Source organism: Tamandua tetradactyla, chromosome 7, assembly GCF_023851605.1.
Source record: "Tamandua tetradactyla isolate mTamTet1 chromosome 7, mTamTet1.pri, whole genome shotgun sequence".
Taxonomy (NCBI): domain Eukaryota; kingdom Metazoa; phylum Chordata; class Mammalia; order Pilosa; family Myrmecophagidae; genus Tamandua; species Tamandua tetradactyla.
Window position 1 is genome coordinate 140,564,957 of NC_135333.1, and position 21,869 is coordinate 140,586,825.

The following is a 21,869-nucleotide window of genomic DNA, read 5'->3' on the forward strand; positions in this document are numbered from 1 at the left end:
AATTCATTTTTTTCTTTATCTTTGTTTATGCATTTTTTTGAACTGACATGTTCTGTGGTATTTAGGAATGAAAACAGGAACACGTAATTTTCTATAGTGTTATAAACACCTTCATCCGTTGTAATATGAGTGGAAGCGGTAGGAGCCATTTGAGGGCTATACTAGCCTGGAAATTTTTTTATGTGAACACAAGTATAACATTCCTATTGACTGTCATGACTAATAATCAACTTTGTGAAGACTCTCCTCTCAAAGTCAATTGAAAAACTTTTAAGAATTTTCTAAGGCCCTAAAGGAACCTCTAACTTTCCTCCCATGCTACAGCCTTATTTTTTTAATCCACTTATAAAGTGCCATTATAGATGGCTACTTACATTAAGCTATTTGCGATGATTCTAAGTTTGTGAATACTTAGAAAAGAAAATGGCGTTATGTAGGAGTCTTCTTGAGTTTTCCTAAAAGTGAGTCATGTCAGGCTTATTTCATTTCCTTTTATTGATAAGTTACTATACAACTAGATCCAGAATATACCTTGGATATGCTATAAATTTAGTTAGTATGATATTCATTCATGTGGTTAAGTTGAAGAAATTAGGGTGCTAGAGAAATCACAGACACTTGTTAAGTGGCCATCATAGAACTGACCTACTGCACCTCTTTCTTTGGGGAAGTGACACTGGGAGGTAATAAATGACCAAACTCCTGCCTGCTACCCCCATCTCCTTTCTACTGTGTGCCATTCCACAACTTGGGGTGGGGGTGGGGGGTGGTAAGTTTAATGAAAAGGCCCAGAAGCCTGGAAGGAGCAGCCCCAGATGTTTATCAGAACAGGAATTCTCAGTGGTAGGGCCATCCCCCCGCCACCAGGTGGATAAAAACCACAGTCAAACAGTGTAGACTTGTCTGTCCTTTGAGAATGAAGTGGGGCATGCAGAGGTGTCATCTACTTACATCGACCAGAACGTTTTTGTCCACCCCAGGAGATTGGCTGTGATGGGACTTTCCCTGCTGTCTTTACTCTTTGGGCTGTATAAGTGACAAGGAGAAATTTGTCCTTTATGGACTTTATTCTGTGCAAAAAATAAAGGGATCATTTGCTGAAAGTTTTTGTCATGCTGAACCTGTGGCCTCCTAACGCAACGTAGTAGAAACTTGTTCCACACAGGGGTGAATGATAATAATAGTGAGCAATTCCTGCCAATGCATAAGAATATCCTCCAGGATAACCTCTTGACTCTGTTTGCAATTTCTCAGCCCCTGAAACTTTATTTTTTCTCATTTCTCTTTTCCCCCTTTTGATCAAGAAGACTTTCTCAATCCCATGATGCTGGGTCCTGGCTCATCCTGGGAGTTCTGTCCCACGTTGCCAGGGAGATTTACACCCCCAGGAGTCATGTCCCACATGAGGGGGAGTTCACCTGCCGAGTTGCAAGCTCACTTTTAAAGTTTAGCTTTTAGGCCACACCTTGAAGAAATCTCTGACTCTCCTGTGGGGTTGCATTGAACACTCTTTCCCTTATGTTTCTAACGTCTTCTTTAGGGAAGTCATTATATTTTATTTCCTGAGTCTATTTGCATGTCTTTTTCTTTCTGCTAGACTGTAATCTCCTTGAGGGAGTGACTGCATCACATTCACCTTTACATCCGCAAGACTCATTTTCGATGCCTTACACAAACTGAAAAATGTTTGTTGAATTAGTCATCTTCCTAAATCCTTTCCAGCTGAAATAATCTAGGTATGGTCTCTTGAATCTATTTTTATTAAGATGTTTTTCTCTGTTCGGAATAGTCTTCCCTAGAGAAGCTGGGGTCATGGATTCTGGAGCCATATTTCCTAATTCAAATTCTGCCTTTACCACTCTTTTGCTTTGTAAACATCTGGCGAGTTACTTAAACTCACTGTGCCTCAGTTTTTACATAGATAAAATATAAGTAACAGTGACTGTCTTCTAAGTACTGTTGTGATTATGAATCTCATTTTGACCTGCAGAAGTGCTTGGAATAAAATTGGCAAAATACTAAGCACTTCATGATCGCTATGATTATTATTAACATTACTTCATTCTGCACATTTAAACTTGCCTTTACTATTATCTGGTCAGAGCTGATCTTTAGAGGAGTATTTCCAGAATTAGATAAAAAATAACCAGCAAGAGTCCAGAAACTATTAAAATCCAGTTAATATTAGCTCACCCATTCTCATTTTGAAAAAAATTTGCATCTTGTTCTGTACATAGACAAACAGTGCTAGCCTCCAATTTCTTCAGTTCTGCAGTCAAACGAGCGTATTTGGTTAAGGGTCTTCCCTGCTTCAGGAGGTTAGAAAACTTTCTTGTGGCATGGTGAATTTTGTGGAGCTCAGAAGTTTGAATGGTAAGGATATCAATGGGTCTATGCAGGTTTCATTTTGAATGTGATCTAGTTACAAGTGGAGAGGCAAATTTCAGTTAGCCATCGACAGCATTAACCCCAAAACTGATATGTAGGCACTTAGTTCCTTTTACTTGCCACTTAGAAAAATTCTAGGACTAGCATCTGAGCTGTCTGTACATGCAGCTTAATCAAAGCCTCACATTTCCTTTATGATACAATATCCCTCCACACAGAGGCCTCACGCGATTTGGAAGCAGTGCCTTTTACGAAAGCCGTCACGCGCACACATGGACATAACATGCGCACAGTCATAAAATCTACCAGGTCAGAAAACTGTATTAACATAAAACAAAATGGCTTAAGGATTTAGCAGTCCTGATATTTCTTACATTATTTTCCCCTTTTTGGAAAGACATAAAGAAGAAGAAAGCACCAAATCTTTGAATTCACAGTCCCTTAAAAGCTGACGTAAGCTTGCCAGTAGCAAGCTTGAGAGATGAGAGGGACAGATGTTTCCTTGTACAAATAACACTCCCCTTGTTTATTGTTCTTTGCCACCCTCACCCAAACAGCTACTCGACCTATGAAACGAATCGCGCCGCTAGCACAGATAACCTCAGGCTGCAGGTCTGTAATCTGACCATGCCCATCGCCAACCAGAAATGAGTTTCTTTCTAATCAGTCTTTCATCAGTCCCCAGCTGCTCATATAAAGGAGCCCACGGAGGGGAGGCTTCACATTGCTCTTTCTTCAGCTCCAGGATTCTGGACAGCGCCCCAAGCAAGCAGCTGGTCTGACGCCCCTTCCTATCTCAAGCACCACCAGTGCTGCTACTGCTCCACCTGGTGCAGAGAAAGCAAATTGCATCAGGACCCATGCAGCCGGCAATGATGATGTTTTCCAGTAAATACTGGGCAAGGAGAGGGTTTTCCCTGGATTCAGCATTGCCGGAAGAGCATCACTTACTTGGCAGCTTAACAGTGAGTACAGAGTATTGGCACTGTCCAGAGGAAAGAGTGTTTTCTGGTAGCCATTTCCTTGTCCTCCCCATATGGACAACTGGTGTAGGGTGAGCGCACCCTCCTCCTCCTTTATCATCTGTCTACCCTGTCCACCTTTTCCTCCTTCCTCCATAAAATGGGTATACTGAGCTCTATGTGCTAAACTTCCTTTCCTCAAAGTTTATAAGAAGAAAGCTAAGAAGTTCCTGATAATTAAGAATAAGAGGTTGTGTGAAACAATGTCTTAAATTCACAACCAGAAAAAGTGTGTGGAATTTTGTAAGGGCATTTCTTATGAGGACTAACCGGAAGAAGAGAGTAAATAGATTTCTGTGGTTCCTACAAGATTATTTTGTCCCCTACACTCCTGTCCATTTACAAAGCCTGGTCTTTAAACACAGAAGTAATATTTTCTGTTCTTGTCTCCAGATACAAGCTATTTGAATACAAGGGGCCCAGAAATATTGGGCCCCTTTCAAAAGTTTTTCTGCGTTCCTCATTACTCCATTTTCCAGCTTAATTGATGAAGTAACGAAAACAATATGCCACTTCTTTCACTATTTAAAGGAATTTTTACATTTAAAATATTAAAACAATTAAAAAGTAATTTTTTGCAAGATTTTAGATACTAATTTGAGATTAACAGTTTCTGGGTTTAATAAAAACAGCAGTGAAAGAAAAATGTGTTCGTTTCTAGTCATTAAAAATATTAAATGGTATTTCATTACTACACTATTGGAGTTTATCAACCAATTCCAATTCAGTCTGTACCATGGAAAAATCTGTTTTAATACTGTAGCTCTAAATATGTGCCAGAGGGTTGTGTTGCACTGACATATTATTATTGCTAAAAATGTTCAGAAGTAATCATGGCAAATTTTGGGGATCTGTGTAAATTATTCTGTGAAAATGAGACCAAAATGTAAAAGGATTTTCTAACATTTAAATATCATGAATATTTGGAATGAGATATCACACTGAGAAATTTCTAAGTCGTAATGGCCTGCTTGAAGGGAAACCAGAAAACTCAGAGTGACGTTTAATGTATAATTCTTTCATGTAAAAAAAATATTTTTTTAATATGTAAAATCTGTGTGTTGCATGGTGAGGAGGAGGCAGATGTTGAGGATACTAAGAAAACTGACTTTTAGTGACTAAATATACAGTCAACTGTAATGTCTGACTAAACTTTCCCTCAAGTCACAAATAATAAAATATCTTTCTATCTTTTCTTTTATATATAAATCTGATGAGTGAAGCAATACTAACATGGGCATATAAAGCCAGTGGAGGAATCAGAGAAAGACAATGGCACATCATTGTTCACATGTAGAAACATCAAACATATATTTCTCAGTTTCATGAGTGTGATTATATTACGTCACCATCTGCCAGGGAGAAAGTTCTCTTTTTGCCCAATGCTGCATTTCCATGTGAAGAACACACCAAGAATACATCATAATTTTGCACTGTCTGTCAAATGAAAGTTTCCAGCTTTCTCCCCCTGCATTTCTAATAATGTGATCTGAATTACTGTAATATGTCATTTTTATCTTTAGCCAACAGGACTAATTACCGTTACTTAATCATGTATTAGAGTATCTTGTGTGGTAATGAAGTGCTAATCCTTTTCAGTTCCTCAGATTCTACTGTTTGTTCCTTATGATTAGCTAGCTAGCTTGCATCCTTCTTTCTTCTTTTCTTGTTTGCCTTGATGGTGGCTGAATTTTAGGAGCCACTTTTCAGATGTCATATGCTGACACACGTGGCCTTAAAATTGAATGTTCTCCTCTCTGCTGAGCTTCTACAGGTAGATTCGTGTTGATAGCGTGGATCTAATTGCAGAAAGTAACGTTACCACCTTCAGTACATGTCCTGACAGATTTCAGAATGAAATGGATATTTTGTTTTAAAGATACAATTGAAGCTAGAAATATTATTGGGAAAATATATGTTTGGTCACAGTTTTGTTATGTTTAGTAATTTATACAGTTTCATGTGATGCAATTAGGCTAACAGACGAAATTTTATCCTGTAAGATAAACGGGCAGGGATTAATTCATATATGATATTTTATGATGGTCAGATGCTTTTCTTGCTATTGAAATGAAACAAACCTGTTTTTCCTTTGATTTCAGCCACCAGATGATATCTTAGGGCCCTGGAGAATAACGGCAAAGAGTAAATTAGATCAATAATTATAACTGAAAGTTATGAGTGACTTGACAACGTCACTTTGAGTTGATGTGATTGTGGGGTTTCTGGCATATGAATGGAATATCTGAAAAGAAATCGGTTATGGAGGACTCTGGAATCCTAACTGATAAATTTTTTTGTGCCTCTGCCTTCCTGAAGCTAAATAAAGCTAATTCTGGCAAAAATGATGACAAGAAAGGCAACAAGGGAAGCAACAAAACTGAAAGTGCTACCGAAAGTGGCAAGACAGCAGTCATATTCTCTTTGAAAAATGAAGTTGGTGGATTGGTAAAAGCGCTGAGACTCTTTCAGGTGAATGTAAAATATCATCGTGTAACTTTAAAAGTGACAGTGTACCTGGTTACAATACCTGGGCATCTGGTGTGAAACCTTACTGACTCAATTTCTAGATAATGTGTTGAAAAGTTCAAGGAAGCCAAACTTCACAAGGCTTTACCAGGAGAGTTATCTGTCAGACAATGATGTAAGCTGATTTATGTGAACTATGATTTATTAATTCAGAGTTATTAGGAACTTTGCAGACTGTTCTCAGGTGAGGAAGTCAGTAATTAAAAAATGTGAGCCTCACACCTGAAAATGCAAGTACAAAAGGAGCTTAACAGGGTTTCTTTAAATATCAAGAGCCTGATTTGAATAGTTAACATTTGAGTAGTGCACAATTTCCTAATAGTACACTTATTACATAAAGTAAGGTATGTTAGTATAGGTATTCTCATTGATTCATGAACTTTAGTGTCTTTTCATAAAGATGAGTCACACTCCTCATGTATAAGTGGTAGGGCCACTTCTCCCTTTGTCTTACAAAAAATGCAGTAGCCCTTTCCCAGGCTCAGATCTGTGTTTTAAAGCCTGGTTGGGATGGGGCTAAAAAAGCTTAGAAAAGCTATTGCCCTCTTATTTGGGTACACTGACACCTCCCCTATCCCTTATCAAGTATGCTCCCTTACAAACACTTTTCATTTATGGGTATTAGCTGCTCATCAGAGCTGTAAAATCAGCCTAGCTCTGCATGGGGCGGGGGCCTCAGGCTGCTGGTACAGAGCAGAGAGGGCTGGAATTACGGTCAGAATATTCAGATCTGTTCTCCTGGCTTGGCCAATCACTAGATGCTTCCTACGTTCAATTTCTTCATTTGTAAAATAGCAATAATCATTCCTACCTTAATGTGATATGATGAAATAATATGAGTGTGAGTGCTTTGTAAAGTGTACAAACATGAAATATTATTATGCACCTCTCTGATGATCACAGAAGAGGAAGTGGCAGTTTGATTTGGTAAATATTTCCTTGTTCTGTTTTGACCTTGAAGGCAAGGTCCAGACACCATAAACGGTGGTAATGGAAATCTGGGGAAATGTTTTACACATAATTATATCATCAAGAGCTGTCTCCACACAGTGCCCAAAAGCAGGCCAATTCAATTAGACAGCTGGGTGCAGTGGATAAATCCCTGGGGACTGAGTTAGCAGCCCTAGACTCAAGTTTTCACTCTGCCATCATGGGGACTTAGCTCTTAGCTAAACCAGTTAAGCCACCTGAACTCCCTTGTCAAAAAAATACCTACTCTGTCTCAACCAGTGGACATCCACTGCCCAAAGTGATACAATGTATGGGATGTGTCTTCAACCTTGACCTTAATACTGGTCTTACTTTTATAATCAGACAATTTAGAAAATACGGCATTTTTGCGAAGGTTAATAAAAATACAGTAAAAGAGTATTTAGTTTCCTGGTTACATGACTCAATTCTTGATATAGGAAAGGGTGCTGTTTGATTTGATCTTGTTCTGGCATTGGAAACTTCCTGCCCTGCTCCTATGCTGAAAATTCTGAAAGATCCAGGATTGTATTAGAAATTGTGCTGATAATCAGAGTGTACTATCTGGAGTGATGGGAGATGTCTGCTTATTTGGGGATGGGCTGAGATAGAGAAGAAAGCTTTAGTTTTGAATTAAGCGGTAAGGAAGATTACATCACTGGGGAAATTTACCCCTGCTTTTTAAATATTAAATTCCTGTCCTCTCTTGTACCTTATTGTAAGGAGACTTTACCCTTGGAAACTGCCGTGGGGTGATAGTGGTAGAGGCACATCCTCGCAGCTTGCTGAAGGGAACAATTCCAAAGTGGTCCCATTTAGGGGTTCTTTATTTTTACCATTATTTAGCCTCCTCACTCAACAGTAAGTTATTTGTTTCTCTTTTTGTTTTGTTTTGGTTTTGCCTTCAGAGATCTTCTCTTAGCTGCTTTTCTTGCTCCTTTTTCTTTATTTCCCCACAAGGTGGGCTACAGTTCAGGTAATTTCCCATACTTCAGTAATTTTTCCTATCATTTTCCAGTTTCTGCCAAATTTGCCTGCCACTTATACTATGTACTTATTTTTTTTAATTATTTTTGCACAATTTTACTTCAAAAGGAAACTTTATTATCACCATAAATCAGGGGTTTGAGTTTTAGTTATGTTCTTTTGGAAACAGAAATATATATATATATATATATATACACACACACACATAAGTAAAGGATAACCTATTTTCCCTCATACATTTCACCAGTGGGATGTGAACCATTCTAGGAAATGATGATGTTCATAATTATAATACATTTTATAAGGCTCTTTATATATCTTTAATATCCTCCTCTACTCCACTTTTAAAATGAGATGGAACCCCCCCACCCTGACCCCGAGACATAAATATACAGCTTTTTTATCAATAGAGAAAATGGTTGGAAACATTTCCAAGTTTCAGTCAATCAGAGAATGAGGGAATTGTTTTCTCCTTTCATGGACACTCGGGACCTTGTGGCTTAGCAGTTGAACAAGAACAGCCCGTTGTACCCTGAACGTGCTTTAAAGATGCTGTTTGTGTCTCCACAGGAAAAACATGTCAACATGGTGCATATCGAATCTAGGAAATCCCGGCGCAGAAGTTCTGAGGTTGAAATCTTTGTGGACTGTGAGTGTGGTAAGACAGAATTCAACGAGCTCATTCAGTTGTTGAAATTTCAAACCACAATTGTGACGCTGAATCCGCCGGAGAACATTTGGACCGAAGAAGAAGGCAAGGCTCGTTTTTGCTCATTGGGTGATTTTGCAATCTGACAAATGTCTCCAAGGGGGAAACGTAATATGTGCGCTAATATTTTTGAACCTGCACTGTGTTTTCAACAGAGTTAGAGGATGTGCCCTGGTTTCCCCGGAAGATCTCTGAGTTAGACAGATGCTCTCACAGAGTTCTCATGTATGGTTCTGAGCTTGATGCCGATCACCCAGTAAGTGTCCAGTAAAAACCATTCCACATGTGCTCTTTGGGCTCTGCCCTTGTGCCAGGCAGCGTTCTGTGCACCATGTTCCATGCTGCAATGCTTTATTGTAGAGCAATTTATTATTTGTCCTCCATAACTGCAAGCCAATTTTCAAATTATAAAGCTTTCCTGTTACACATGCTTTGGCTAGAAGCATGTTAGAAATAGAAATGCTGTTCCCACATAGCCTTTATTTTTAGAAGGTTTGCATAGAGAAGGAAATTCCAAACCTTGGAGACTGTTTTTGTAGGATCAGACAGCCGGTGAAGCATCCGTGCAGATGGTGACCCCTGGAAGAACGACGAACTGAAAGTGAGCACACCTTTGGGAAACTAGAGAGGACGGGGCATTATGAGGGCTCAGCGAGAGAATAAAATTCTCCTTGCTGTTTGCTTCACTGGAGGTCATTAGGAACAGAGTGATGTGTTTGATTTCAGCGTCAGTGGAAAAGCAAAAAGCTTTAGAATAAAGGTGTGATGGAAGATTCATCTCTTCCTACATTTACCTCGAATCTATCTACCACCATCTTTCTGCTACTCCAATAAAAAATGGCCACCTTTAAAGAAATATGATGCTTGGGTAAGGATTTCCCATTATTTCTTTGCTGCCTTTACATCAGTTTTTCACACAAGAGATTTGGAACTTCTTTATGGTCAAAATGAAGTTCAGTTAAGAATCTGAAAGAAGTTAGCAATGCACTCATTCCTTACAAGCATTTCCCCCCAGTGTCCCTTATCTAAAAACAGGCAGATGAAAGGCTAGTATCCAAACAGATCATTCAGGCTAAAAAAAGGTAATACTTTACAGATATTCATTCTATTTAAATGGAGGAAATCTGAGAGTCTGACAGTTTATCGACACCAAAAGGGACCAGCAACAATTAGCACTACCCGGGACATGTTTTAGGTAGCCCACACTTAAGTGTGAGAACCACTGCTTTAAAGGAAACTATGACAGATTCAATAAGAGGGAACCTTTCAATCAGGTCAGTCATTTGGTGTAATATAACCTTCAAACAACTGGTCAGACAGACCTGATTCAACTGCATTATTTTCAAAAAGGTGAATTCATTCAGAGACACAGTTTTACATTTGGCTTCATAGCTTAGCATGTCAGTGTATTTCACAGTAATTCGCATGTAAGCCTCCATATTTAGAAAAACATTTGAGAGTACCTTTATAATAACCATCCATTAGGTATGTTTCCCTATCCCCCATCCCCGAGGAGTCAGCATGAGCACAAGAAACCTGAGTTAAGAACTTTGCGGTGATGGGCCTGCATAGACATAGCTGCTAATTTGCAGGATGACCTTGGGCAAGTCATTCTACTTCAGTACCTCAAGTTCTTTATGTAAAAAGTGAGAATAGAATACTTACAGACCTCAAAGGGGTGTTTGAAAAGCCTGGTTAATAAAACAACTGGAAAGCATTTTGGCAAGAGTAAATACTTTAATTCCAGGAATGGCAGTGTTGTAGTAAATCATCCAGATTAGTGCCTGCGCAGTGAAGGGTTTCTCTCTAGCCTCCTATTTCCAAATGTCCCCCTTAATCTAGTTTGATTATTATCTAACATGGAGAAAATAGCTCAGCCATTTTAATGGAATAACCGCAGGAATTATTAATCTTGCTGTGAAAAAAAATTATTTTCATACCCAGCATAAATTTTCCTGTGCTTAGTTTTAACCGTGACTCTTAATTATACCCATCTTATGATATCTTCTCTTATTTTCTGTGCAGCCACTTGAAATAATTGCAAGTACTTAGCAATCCCCTGCTTCAGGGCGGTAGGTGTGTGTATGTTTGCCATACACATTTCTTTTATAGGAACTTCAAATGTTCATTATGCAAATTTGATATTGGTAGGTAGGCGTTCTTACAGGATATTATTCAATGAGACTAGAATAATCCCACTCCTTGAATCAGACACAGGGATTCTTGGGATAGGATAGCTCAGAAGAGTCTTGGAGTAAGATTGCTGAAGCTCCTTAGGAGAGGTTAAATATCTAGCTGAGTGCCTTATAAATTCTAAAGAGCAAACATCATCTGGTGGATCTATTAAAACATAGATGCTGGGAGGTGCAACGGTGGCTCAGTGGCAGAATTCTTGCCTGCCATGCTGGAGACCCGGGTTTGATTCCTGGAGACTGCCCATGCCCCCCCCCCCCCCCAAAAAAAAAAGCATAGATGCTGATTCACTAAGAACAAAGGTGAGGCCTCAAAGTCTGCATTTTCATCAAGCTTCCAACTGAGGCTTGTGTTGGAGATTTGGGAACCACACTGTGAATAGCAAGGATCTAGAATGGGAGGGTCTATCAAAGAGTGGCTCAAGGTCCGTCAGTAAAGTGCCTGTTGGGAATGCAGTATCTTGAGGCTCATCTGAAACCTACTGGATCAGTGCTTTCAGAGATGGGCCCTAGAATCTCCATTTATGGGGTCTGTAGGAGATTCTGATGAGCTGTAAAGTCAGAGAACTATAGCTTAGCTCAGTGATTCTCAGCCCTAGCTTTCCATTTAAATCACCTCGGGAGACTTGCGAAAAATACTGATGCCGAAACCTTACCCCAGAGCACTTAATCAGAATCTCTGGGAATGTGGCGGGCTTTGGAGTATTATTTAAAGCTCCCCAGCTGATTCAGTTATGCCGCCAGGGTTGAGCTATTTGAATGCCAATGTAAATTTAACTGAGCAGTTTAGGGTGCAAGTTTGGTTGGTCTCCAGTTCTCCTTGATTTAAATTGAGAGAGGGGGGATAGTTTGTGTGGGAAGTAATCCATGGCCTCTAGGTTTGCTAGATTTAGGAAACCAATATATAAGGATGGCTAGTTTGTTTGAATTTCAGAGAGTATCCTGTGCAATATCTGGGACACATGTGTACTAAAAAAGAATAGCCATTGTTTATCTGAAATTCAAATTTAACTGTGTCCTGTATTTTATCTAGCGGCCCTCTCCCTGGCTTTAGTCCAGGTGGATGGTAAAGGAATGCTGTGTTTCTGTAATCACTAGTGTAGCTGATACCCCTGTTCTACTTTGCCAGTCCATGGTTCAATCCAGGAAGCCCTGGATTGCCCACAACTTTTGCATAATCACCACCACTCTAGGCTAATGAGGCATGATGAGTAAATCGCTCTCTCGAATTTCTGGAAAAGGTGCAGGTGTTTGCTGAGGAAAGCGAGTCAAGATTCTTTGGGAAGCCCAGCAGATTATGATGCTGTTTCCATGGTGTCCGGTCATGGTGTCTGAGTTAATGAGTTCCTGGCAGAACCAGGAAACAGATGCTGTGCTTTTCACAAGATTCTTTTCCTTTGGGCATGGCCTGATTTCTTTATAAATATTAAAGTTTCTTGAAATTCTTCAGCCATGCCATTCCAGGTAGCCTGGTTTTACCAGTATGCATTGAAACACTTTCAAACATCTACCCTTTACAGCAGGAGAGCTTACCCTTTTTTAGGTCACAGACTCAGTTATGAACGTGACAATATGGTCACAAGATTTTGTATACACACATTTTAGGACTTCATAAGCCTGCCCATGTTCCTCAGTTCAAAAACTCCCAATTCGCAGCAGAGGAAGGAAAGTGTTAGCTTATGGGGCAGTGTTACCTCATCTGTGCAGCACGTTAAGGTGTTTTCAGGGCACTGTCTGTCTCTGTCTTTCTCTTCCTCCCACTAGTAGGGCTCTTGTCATTCCCCCAAAGAAGGTCATTGATAATGGAAGTTCCTTATTTATGTCCAGCAAAAACAGTAGGTTCTGGCTTCAAGGTCAGTTCTCCTTTAGCCAGATGAGAGAATTATTTCTTGGAAAGCCCCTGAACCTTGCAGAAATGTCTCATTTGCCACAGAGGTAAAGTAGGCCTTTTGTAGTCCCCATTCTCCTGCTTTCAGATCCCATAATCCTACCAGCTTGACTTCTTGCCTGGCCTCCATTCTCAGAGTGACAACTGCTTCCTGGTTATCCTTTTGGGTTGTAAGGGGTTACAGAGCTAAGAAGGTAAATCGAACAGTTCCTTCTGGGCTTTCAGCAGCTTGAAGCAACAACCCTGGAAAGAACTGATTGTCTGAAATGACCCAAAGGAAAGGAAAATGGAAAGTGTGTTGAAGAGAGGAGAGTCTTGAGTAAATCAGGAAGTCCTCTCAGGATTCCACTTGACTGAAGAATGACAGACATGATAATTTAATTTCCAGAGTGCATGATGATAGGTGAAAGTCTTAATGCTGGCTAAGACTAATAAGAATCATAGGAACTCAGAATGGAGTGGAGCTTACCTTCTACCCTGCGCATGAATCCTTTTATAATTGATTTTACATTGTGTGGCTGTACTTATAAAAATACAGCAAACCTCTTTAATTCATACTAACTTGGGGATTTGATGACTATTCTGAGTGAAAGAATAGTCATTTACACAAAGCAATTAAAATTAGGTTAACTTACCGAATAACCATATTAAAGGATCTGTTTTAATGAATAGGATAAAACTAATTTGTGATTAAGATCAATTATATGTAAATGATACTTGAAAACCAAAAGAAATTGTTCACATTATTAATTTGCTTAACTAAGCTGTTCTGCCTGCTTAGTGGGGACATAAACTTTAACCCGAATTTCCAAGCACCCCAAATTAGTACAGCCCCAAATTTAATGAGGTTTTACTGTAAGTGCGATTTGCTTCTGCCTGTGTCATAAAGATGGTCATGAAGGATAAGATTTACATTTGAATTGAACACTCAATAAACAGCAGAATGATTTTCTTTTAGGCCTGCTGTAACTCATTTTTCTGCACCTTGTTAAACCACTAATCTCTTTTCTGTTTAAGGGATTTAAGGACAATGTCTATCGACAGAGAAGAAAGTATTTTGTGGATGTGGCCATGGGTTATAAATAGTAAGTACCTGTAAAATGCTTTCCTGAGACTTGTCACTGGCTAGTTAGCAAAAACAAATGCTTTGTTAAACAGACCTGTCTTCCCTTCACTTTAACTTTTGCAGAAGGCAGAAATGAACCGTTTTAAACACTTGCCAAATCTGTAGACTTTAAATGTCAACATTGATGTTTGACATCCTGGTATAATTGTAAAGTAATGTGATCTGTAGGCCCCATGCCAAGTGTTACATTTTTACCATCTTGTTCACAGCTCTACTAAGGCATGGAACTATTTTTTGCGTACTCTGCAGGGCTTGGAAAATATATTTTCCTTTTAATTTTGACTTGACTTTTTCATAACCTCCTTCAGTGTCTCCACCTTCTCCAGTGAAAGTAGAGGATTCAGCAAGGTGAGAGGGCTCACCTAAGCAGCTGTAATAGGAAAGAAAGGTGTTAATGGAAATGTGTCATAATCAATCCCAGATCAGGATTGGGATGAAAATGGAAAACTTTGGTATTGGGGTGAGGACTGTACATAGTATCCGGTTGTAAGTGTCAGTGACAGGACATGCTTGCGGCCAGCAATAAGATAATGTGACCACCAGGCCATGCCTAGGAAAATGGAGTGGATGTTAGACTTCTTTTTATTCTGTCACACAGGTACTTAAAGAACAGGGAGAGGATTCTCTATTGCACCTCTCATTGGGAAATCATTGCCCCCTCTGCTTGGGTGCAATTCCCTTGTCCCCCCAAGCCCCAGACAGCCTTCATTTTCTCTCTACCATGTCTGTAATCATGAGAACCAGGACTCCTTTGCATCTGTTTCTCTACAGGTGTCTAATCCATTCTTGTCTCCTCTGTTCCAAGCAGCTTCTCCACCCTCTCTGCTCTTTCCACCCCTTCACGACGTCAGCATGCACACGGCTTGTCCTGGCCCAAGTGCAACTTCATGCCACCTCTGCACCCCACCATTAACTCAGTTTCCCAGTAATTTCTAGTCGAATTGTCATGAGCAGCTCGGGTGGGCTGAGCACACTTTTTCACTCGGACCTTGAGAAGTCCTTGTAAGGGTTAAGATTTGTCCCCTCTGGTTTGGAGGCCCTCCTAATGGAATTGAGTCATGCCTGCATAGATGGGTCTTGAGAAAGGATGAGGGCAGGGCTAGCCTTTGGGGTATGAAGTGTCCAGGACATGGTGAAAGCTCAGTGCCTGACAGAGTATTTGCCCTCAGATAAAATAGCCCTGAAGATTTTATAAATATATAAATATATATATGGTATATAGATGCTGTATATAATGCATTTTTCATAATATACAAGCTACATATATATGTATATATTTATGTGGGTATGTATTTTATATATAATGCTGTATGTAATGCATTTTTCATACATATATATGTGTATATGTACTTTACATAGAGATGCTGTCTATAATGTGCTTTATACATATATAAGCAATATATATGTCTATATGAACATGTATGTGTATACCTATGCACATGCATACACATATATGTATATATAAAGAATTTTGTTAGCATAGCGATTAAGGGACTAGCTCAAATGTTATTTGTTTCTTCTTGATAGAGCCAAAACAAAGGCAAGCTTATGTTTTGGTAACACTAATAGAATTGCCAACCTTTTTAATGGAGCACTGAGAAGGGGGAATCATTTAATTTTAAAGAAAACATTTATATCGGAGAAGAAGAGAGCATATGGTCCAGATGATGGAGAGTGAGGCTCTCATACGTTAATGAGAATTTGCATTTTGCCACCTTTCCATAATTAAAGGTGAAATTGAGATATGGTGTCTATGGGCAAAAAAGAGTAGAAATTGGAAACTGGAGTGTGTAACTGGTGAGGTTTTATGCAAAGAAAGGCTGAATGGAGCTGGGCTTTCCAGGCCCCGTCTTCAGTGCAGAGGGCTGGGCAGTTCTCAGGCTTATGGGGCTGTCCCTGGGCAGCTGGATGTTCGGGAGGCTGAGGTGGGAGGGAGCTGCTGGTTCCTCCACTTCCAGTGGGGAACAACTCCCAGATCACTTAGAGAACCCTCCCTGTCCTCAAGATACCAGAGGAGGCCATATTATAACCTGAAGGTTGTTTGCTGGAAATAGAGTCAAAGCAAAGGGTGTTTCAGAGAGTTTGAGGGATGATTGGCACACATTGCTGAAAGGAGGGAAATACTGGAAATCCAAGGGCCTGTTAGAACCCTCTCTCCTTGGCAGTTCTGAGTTTGTAGCAACCTGGTAGAATAACAGTGATAAAAAACAGAGGCAGTGGAACCAGACACTCTGGGTTCACATCCTGTGTCCATTACTTCCTGGCTGCATGGTCTTGGGAAGCTACTCACCGCATTGTGACTTGCATCTGTGAAATGTGGTTAACAATATCATACTTTTTTACACTGTAGTAAGGATTAAAAGGAGAATGCAGGGGCATGCTTGACACAGTGTGTGGCACACAATCACTGCTCAGTGTCAGCTATTATTATAACCCTCTCCTCGTCCCATAAGCTGCCTTTGCTGTTTCCAACTAACTCATTGTTTTCCTCTTTAGACTCACTAACGCCATTGTTCATATCACAGGCTTTAACATATAACACAATTTGAATCTTTCTGAAAGTATTGCTTGGAGCAAACTCCTTCAGCTTCTCACTTAAAGATTTTTGTATATTCCGATACTTTTTGTACTGCCCCACATCCATCTTTATGGAGAGATTTCATAGAAATCAAACCTCTTCCCATTTTTTCGGGGTGGGAGAAACTGTCAAAATATTTATTACAGATTGCCCATTGCCTTGGGTGCTCCAAGAGCGAATGAGGAAGGTGCCTAGCGGAAGTGGTTAAATCAGGAAAACAAGTGAACCCAGGACTTGTGGAAGTCAGAGAGCAAAGGATCCTTCTGTAATGTCCCTCATGCTGTCACAGCTCAGGCTTCTCAGCGTATGAGTTTGTGGATGGATAAGAGATAGCCAGCAGTGTATGTCTCTGTGTGTGTGCAGACACACTTGCGGGCTCCTGTGCCTGCTATGGAGGCGGTGGAGGGTGGGGAACAGATGCTAACAGATCCAAATTGGGCCTTGTTCATTGTCTCCTGTTTGCCATGCCATGCAGCAAGGTTTCCTTTTTAGTTTACAGAAAATAAAGATGTGATTTCTAATTGAAATAGGTTTTTTTTTTCCTAGTGCTGATGACCTTCTGAGTGAGCAAAGGAGAAAGACATCAATAAAATGATTACTTAAAATGAATTCATTTAAGTGGCTGCTGACAGCCACTTAAAAATCTGCTATCCCCTGATTTTCTCAGCCAAAGCTTGGAACCATTGCTTCTCATTGGTTTGAGGAGCAGATTATTTTGCAATCAGGCTGGTCCTGAAAAATCCAGTATGTGAATTCCCTACAAATATAGCTGGTGATATGATTAGGGACCATTCTGACATTGGGAGAACAATTAAATTCCCTGTTGATAATCAGTTAAAGCTTTCTGGGCACTGAAGAGAAGTCCATTGGATGATCAGAAATAAAGAAGGTGGCCTACAGATTACTCCTGGCTGTGGTAGGGATTGGCAGGATATAGATTGAGGTGTCTAAAGGTAAGGAGCAGAGGAAAAAAAGAAATGAAATACAGAATAAAATATATTGAAACCCAAGCCAAGAAGTCCTCTGGGGGATTCCTGTTGAATACTATATTTTCTCTGATAGTCTTGAAAGGATAAAGCAGGGGGAAAGAATCAACACAAGCAGAGAAAAATGGAAAAATTCTGCTCTATGATGAAAAAACAGCAGGTTCAAAGTCTGTATTACCATGAACCCGAAAGAGGAGAGGGAGTAGAAAAGTGCCAGCATGCTAGGAGCTGTCAATAGATGCCACTCAGGCGAATTCTGATTGACAGCTCAGCCGAGAAACTCAATTGATTACCCAGAGGTCGGTAGTCAGGCCTGCGCTCCGTGGCAGCAAGCTTCTGGAAGGGCTAATTGCCTCTCCAATAATGGCAGAGGAAGCACTCATTAGTGCAAATACCATTCTCCATAGAAGCCCGGAGAAGGAATGCTGTGGGTTGAGAGAGCACTGTCTGAGAGAACATCTAAAGCCCTGATCCCACCCCTCCCCCACCCCCAAATGAATAAAATTCTAGCACATGGGACATCAACAAAGTTCCCCGCGATTTGATAATGGGATGTGCCCACAGACTTGCAGTTCAGAGGAAATGGAAGTGCGTGGGGGACAGATGGCATACGGAGAAAGAAAATTATGGCTGTGATGTTGTAGCTGTTAGGTTTGTCTGAAACTATCCAGTTTTCTGTCATTGGCACCTTCATATTTTAACCTGGGCATTAGCTTTGCTGCATTCCTGTGGATTCCACAATTGCTATATTGTTGGAGGAAAAAAAAAATCAGTAATACTTTTTTTTTTTTCCAATTGACTAGAAATAAACACATTTTTCTTTGGGGCTATTATAATCATTGTTCTTCAACAATATGCCAGGCATATTTAATTTAATTATATTTTTGGGGTGGGCAGTAGTGGTTGCTTCAACCAATCTTACTCACCTGAAAAGAGGCCCGGAGCCCCGACTTTAATTATGTCACTCATATTTGCTTAAATCAATTCTGAATATTACTATAATTGTGTTTTGTTATGTATGCACTTTCTCCTGGTTGAAATTAAGGTAACACAGGGGCCTAGATTTCTTCTCATTCATCTGTTTTCTCTTTGATGTTTTTCTTTTTTAATTCCATGGATTCTGAAATGTAAATAGGCAAATGTAATGTGAATGAGTAAGGTAAAGGAGAATTGCAACATGTCCGACTCCAAGTCTAACCTGTCAGAGGTTATCTAACTTCAAATCGGAAAATTCCCTAATTTGCCAAGAAAGCGCATTTGATCTCAAACTCAGGATCCAAAGTGGTTGCTTAACATCTCTCAGCCTCAGTAAAAATGGAGATAATGTATCCCCTGCGTCTTTCCTGGGAGTATTTTCAGGATTTAATGGAATAAATGGAGCATTCTTATACAATGTCCTTTATTATTATTTTAATCAATAACAAAAATCAAGGAATCTAGACCAAAGGCCTGAGGTGTACTCAGACCCTGACAGAGTGGTTGTTTTTGTCCTTTTCATTTTTAGGTGTGAGAGGCAGCTGTGGAGTGATGGGGTGAATCTCAGCTTTACTACCTATCAGTTGAGTAACTAACTCTGGGCAAATTATTTTATCATTTATGCCTCAGTTTCCTTATTTCTAAAATGGGTTGGGCAGGCCACGGTGGCTCAGTGGCAGAGTTCTCACCTGCCATGCTGGAGACCCAGGTTCGACTCCCAGTGCTGGCCCATGTTAAAAAATAATAATAATAAATAAAAAATTTAAAAAAAAAAATAAAATAAAATAAAATGGGGATAGCTTTACTACTACTTTATAAATTTGTTATGAGGATTAAATGAGCTAATATAGTAATAGACTAGATAAGAACTACTGTATAGGTATAGGTGTTAGCTATTATTTTCATTTTCTTACTTCCTCTGATCCCTTTTTGTATACCATCATCATGTCCCAGTCTCCCCACCCTTTTTTTAAAATTTTAGGTGAAATTCACATGACATAAAATTAACCATTTTAAAGAACAATTCAATGGCATTTAGAACGTTCACAATGTTGTGCAAGCAGTTCCTCTATCCAGTTTCAAAGTATTTCCATCACCCTAAAAGGAAACCCTGTACCTATTAAGCAATTACTCCCCATTTTCTCTTCTTCCTAGCCCTGGGCAACTACCAATATGGTTTCTGTCTCTATGGATTTAGCTATTAGGATATTTTATATAAACGGAATCAGTACAATATGTGATATTTTTGTACCAGGCTTCTTTCACTTGGCATAATGCTTTCAAGGTTCGTCCAAGTTGTAACAAGTATCAGTACTTCATTGCTTTTTATGGCTAATATCCTGTAGTATTTGTACACCACCGTCTGTTTATCCATTCATCTGTAGATGGGTATTTGGATCCAAACCTTTTTACAACCCTTTGGTTGCCATGCTCCTCCACTCCCCTTGGCCAAAGCTTTCTTTAATTTCTGACTTCCTTTTGATTTTTACACCATGTTAGTAACATGGTAATAAATTACCTCAAAATTCAGCAACTTAAAAAAAACAAACATTTCATATCTCATATAGTTTTTGAGGGCCAGGAATTATGGAGCAGCTTAGCCAGGTGATTCTGGATCATGGTCAAGGTCATGGCCAGAGGCGCAATGATCCGAAGGCTTGACGGGGGCCACAGGATCTGCTTCCAGTAGGCTCACTCACATGGCTGTGTGCAGGAAGACTCAGTTCCTCTCCATGTGGGCTCCTCCTCTGGGCTGCCTGCGTGTCCTTAAGACATGACAACTGGCTTCCCGCAGATCAAGTGAAGAACGAGAATAAGCAGAGGCCACAAGACCTTTTATAACTTGCCTCAGACGTAAGGCCCACTTCTGCTGCTGTATTCTCTTAGCCTTGCAGGCCAACCCTGATACAGTGTGGGAAGGGCCACATGAGGGCATAAATACCAGGAGGTGGGGTTCTTGGAGGCCATCTTGGAGGCTGGCTACCATGTATACTTGTTTTCCATTGTATTTCTTCAAGACCCTCTTTATCTGCTTTACGCAGTGGGCGCTAATGCAATATTTGCAGAACTAGTCCCCATAAGAGCAGAGGTAGCTTGGTGTAGCAGAATGTATGGTAGAATGTATAGGCTTTGGAGGTGGACAGAACTGGCTACCACTTACAAGCTTGGTGGCCATGAGCTGTGACTGTCTCTCTGAAGCTCAGGGCTCTCACCTTAAAACAGTGGCAATACCTACCTTTCCTGGTTGGGAGGATTAAGAGTGAATACAGGGCCCAGAAGGCTGACTGGCATAAGAAGTTAATGAATCAGTGATAGCTTTGATTATTATTGTCATGTGTTAAGTAGCTGATAGTTCTTTGAATCCATATCATTAATTGTTAAACTTATTTGAAACTAATAAGGAATCTTAAATAGTAAATCCAGTAAGGAATTTCAGGCTCTATGGGGGGTTGGTCTAGAGAGGCTTTAAAAAAAATACAATGTGTGAGGGGACGCCTTTTAGTTTCATGTAAATCATGCATATAGCTTGCTTCTTCCATCTGAATAATTGAGGCCTTTTCAGGCCAGTGAGTCTCAGACAGGCAAAGGCTGGAGGGGTCAGCTCGGGGCTGGAGTACACGAGACTCAGCCCCAAATGGCTGTTGGGGTAGAAGTGTTCAACATCTATGGGCCTCTCAGCTCGCATATTCAGGTAATTTCAGTTTCCTTTTCTTGAATTCTTGCCACATACTAGACACCGAGTTAAACACGGCACTTATGTTCTCTGTCTAACCTCACAACAAAGCTTTGAGGTCGTGCCATTACTGTACTCATTTTGAAGAGAACGAAACCAAGGTTCAGAGACCTTCTGTAACTTACTAAAGGTGACACAGCTGAGAGTGTCACCCACACAAACACCATGTTTTGATACTTTAATTTCTCTGAAATAGAGTAGTAGATTGAAAAGCAGAACAAAACCAATATTTGTAATACTAGGGTCATTTCCCAGAGGACTAGAATGGTTTTTTTGAGGAAGGTCACATTCGGGGGCATCAAGAATGTTTCTCTTGTAGAATTGAAATGTCTTTCTCGGCCCATAAGGCCACACCTTTCCTGTTTTCCTTCTGAAGTAGCCATAACAATTTTAACTTGACATAAGTGGTATCAAGTGCGAGTTGAAAACAACAGCGAGAGAACTAAATGCCTTGGCATTTTTAGAAGTTATTCTATCCTTTACAGAATTCTCAGCATATTTGAAATGCACAGTTCTGTAAATATTCAATACACTTACACATCACAGAGCCAGGACTCAAGCCAGTCCTGTGTGACCTCAAGGCTAGGTCAGCCAGAGTGTGGCTGCTGCACCCTGGCCACACAGCAGGACCACATCCCAGCTCTGTGTGGTCATTTTGCTCTGCTATCCCAGGCTCCAGGCTTTTTTCCTCCCACTCAAGCTTGACCCCCATGGGCCATAGAGTAAATGGAAAAGAACGCAACTGGGCTGAGGCTTGAAAAACAATTGCCAGGGATTTGTTGCTCT

At 40.1% G+C, this 21,869-nt stretch overlaps 1 protein-coding gene across 1 annotated transcript in view; it reads left to right on the forward strand.

The window, feature by feature from the left end:
• The first annotated feature begins 859 nt into the window (after positions 1–859).
• The window catches only part of TPH2 (tryptophan hydroxylase 2), a 103,160-nt gene continuing 82,150 nt past the window's right edge, over positions 860–21,869 (forward strand). Inside the window, exons 1-5 of the mRNA XM_077111448.1 lie at positions 860–3,353; positions 5,730–5,882; positions 8,466–8,649; positions 8,760–8,860; positions 13,702–13,769. Coding sequence (XP_076967563.1) covers positions 3,249–3,353; positions 5,730–5,882; positions 8,466–8,649; positions 8,760–8,860; positions 13,702–13,769 — 611 coding nt within the window. The 5' untranslated portion in view covers positions 860–3,248. The remainder of the gene's footprint in view (positions 3,354–5,729; positions 5,883–8,465; positions 8,650–8,759; positions 8,861–13,701; positions 13,770–21,869) is intronic.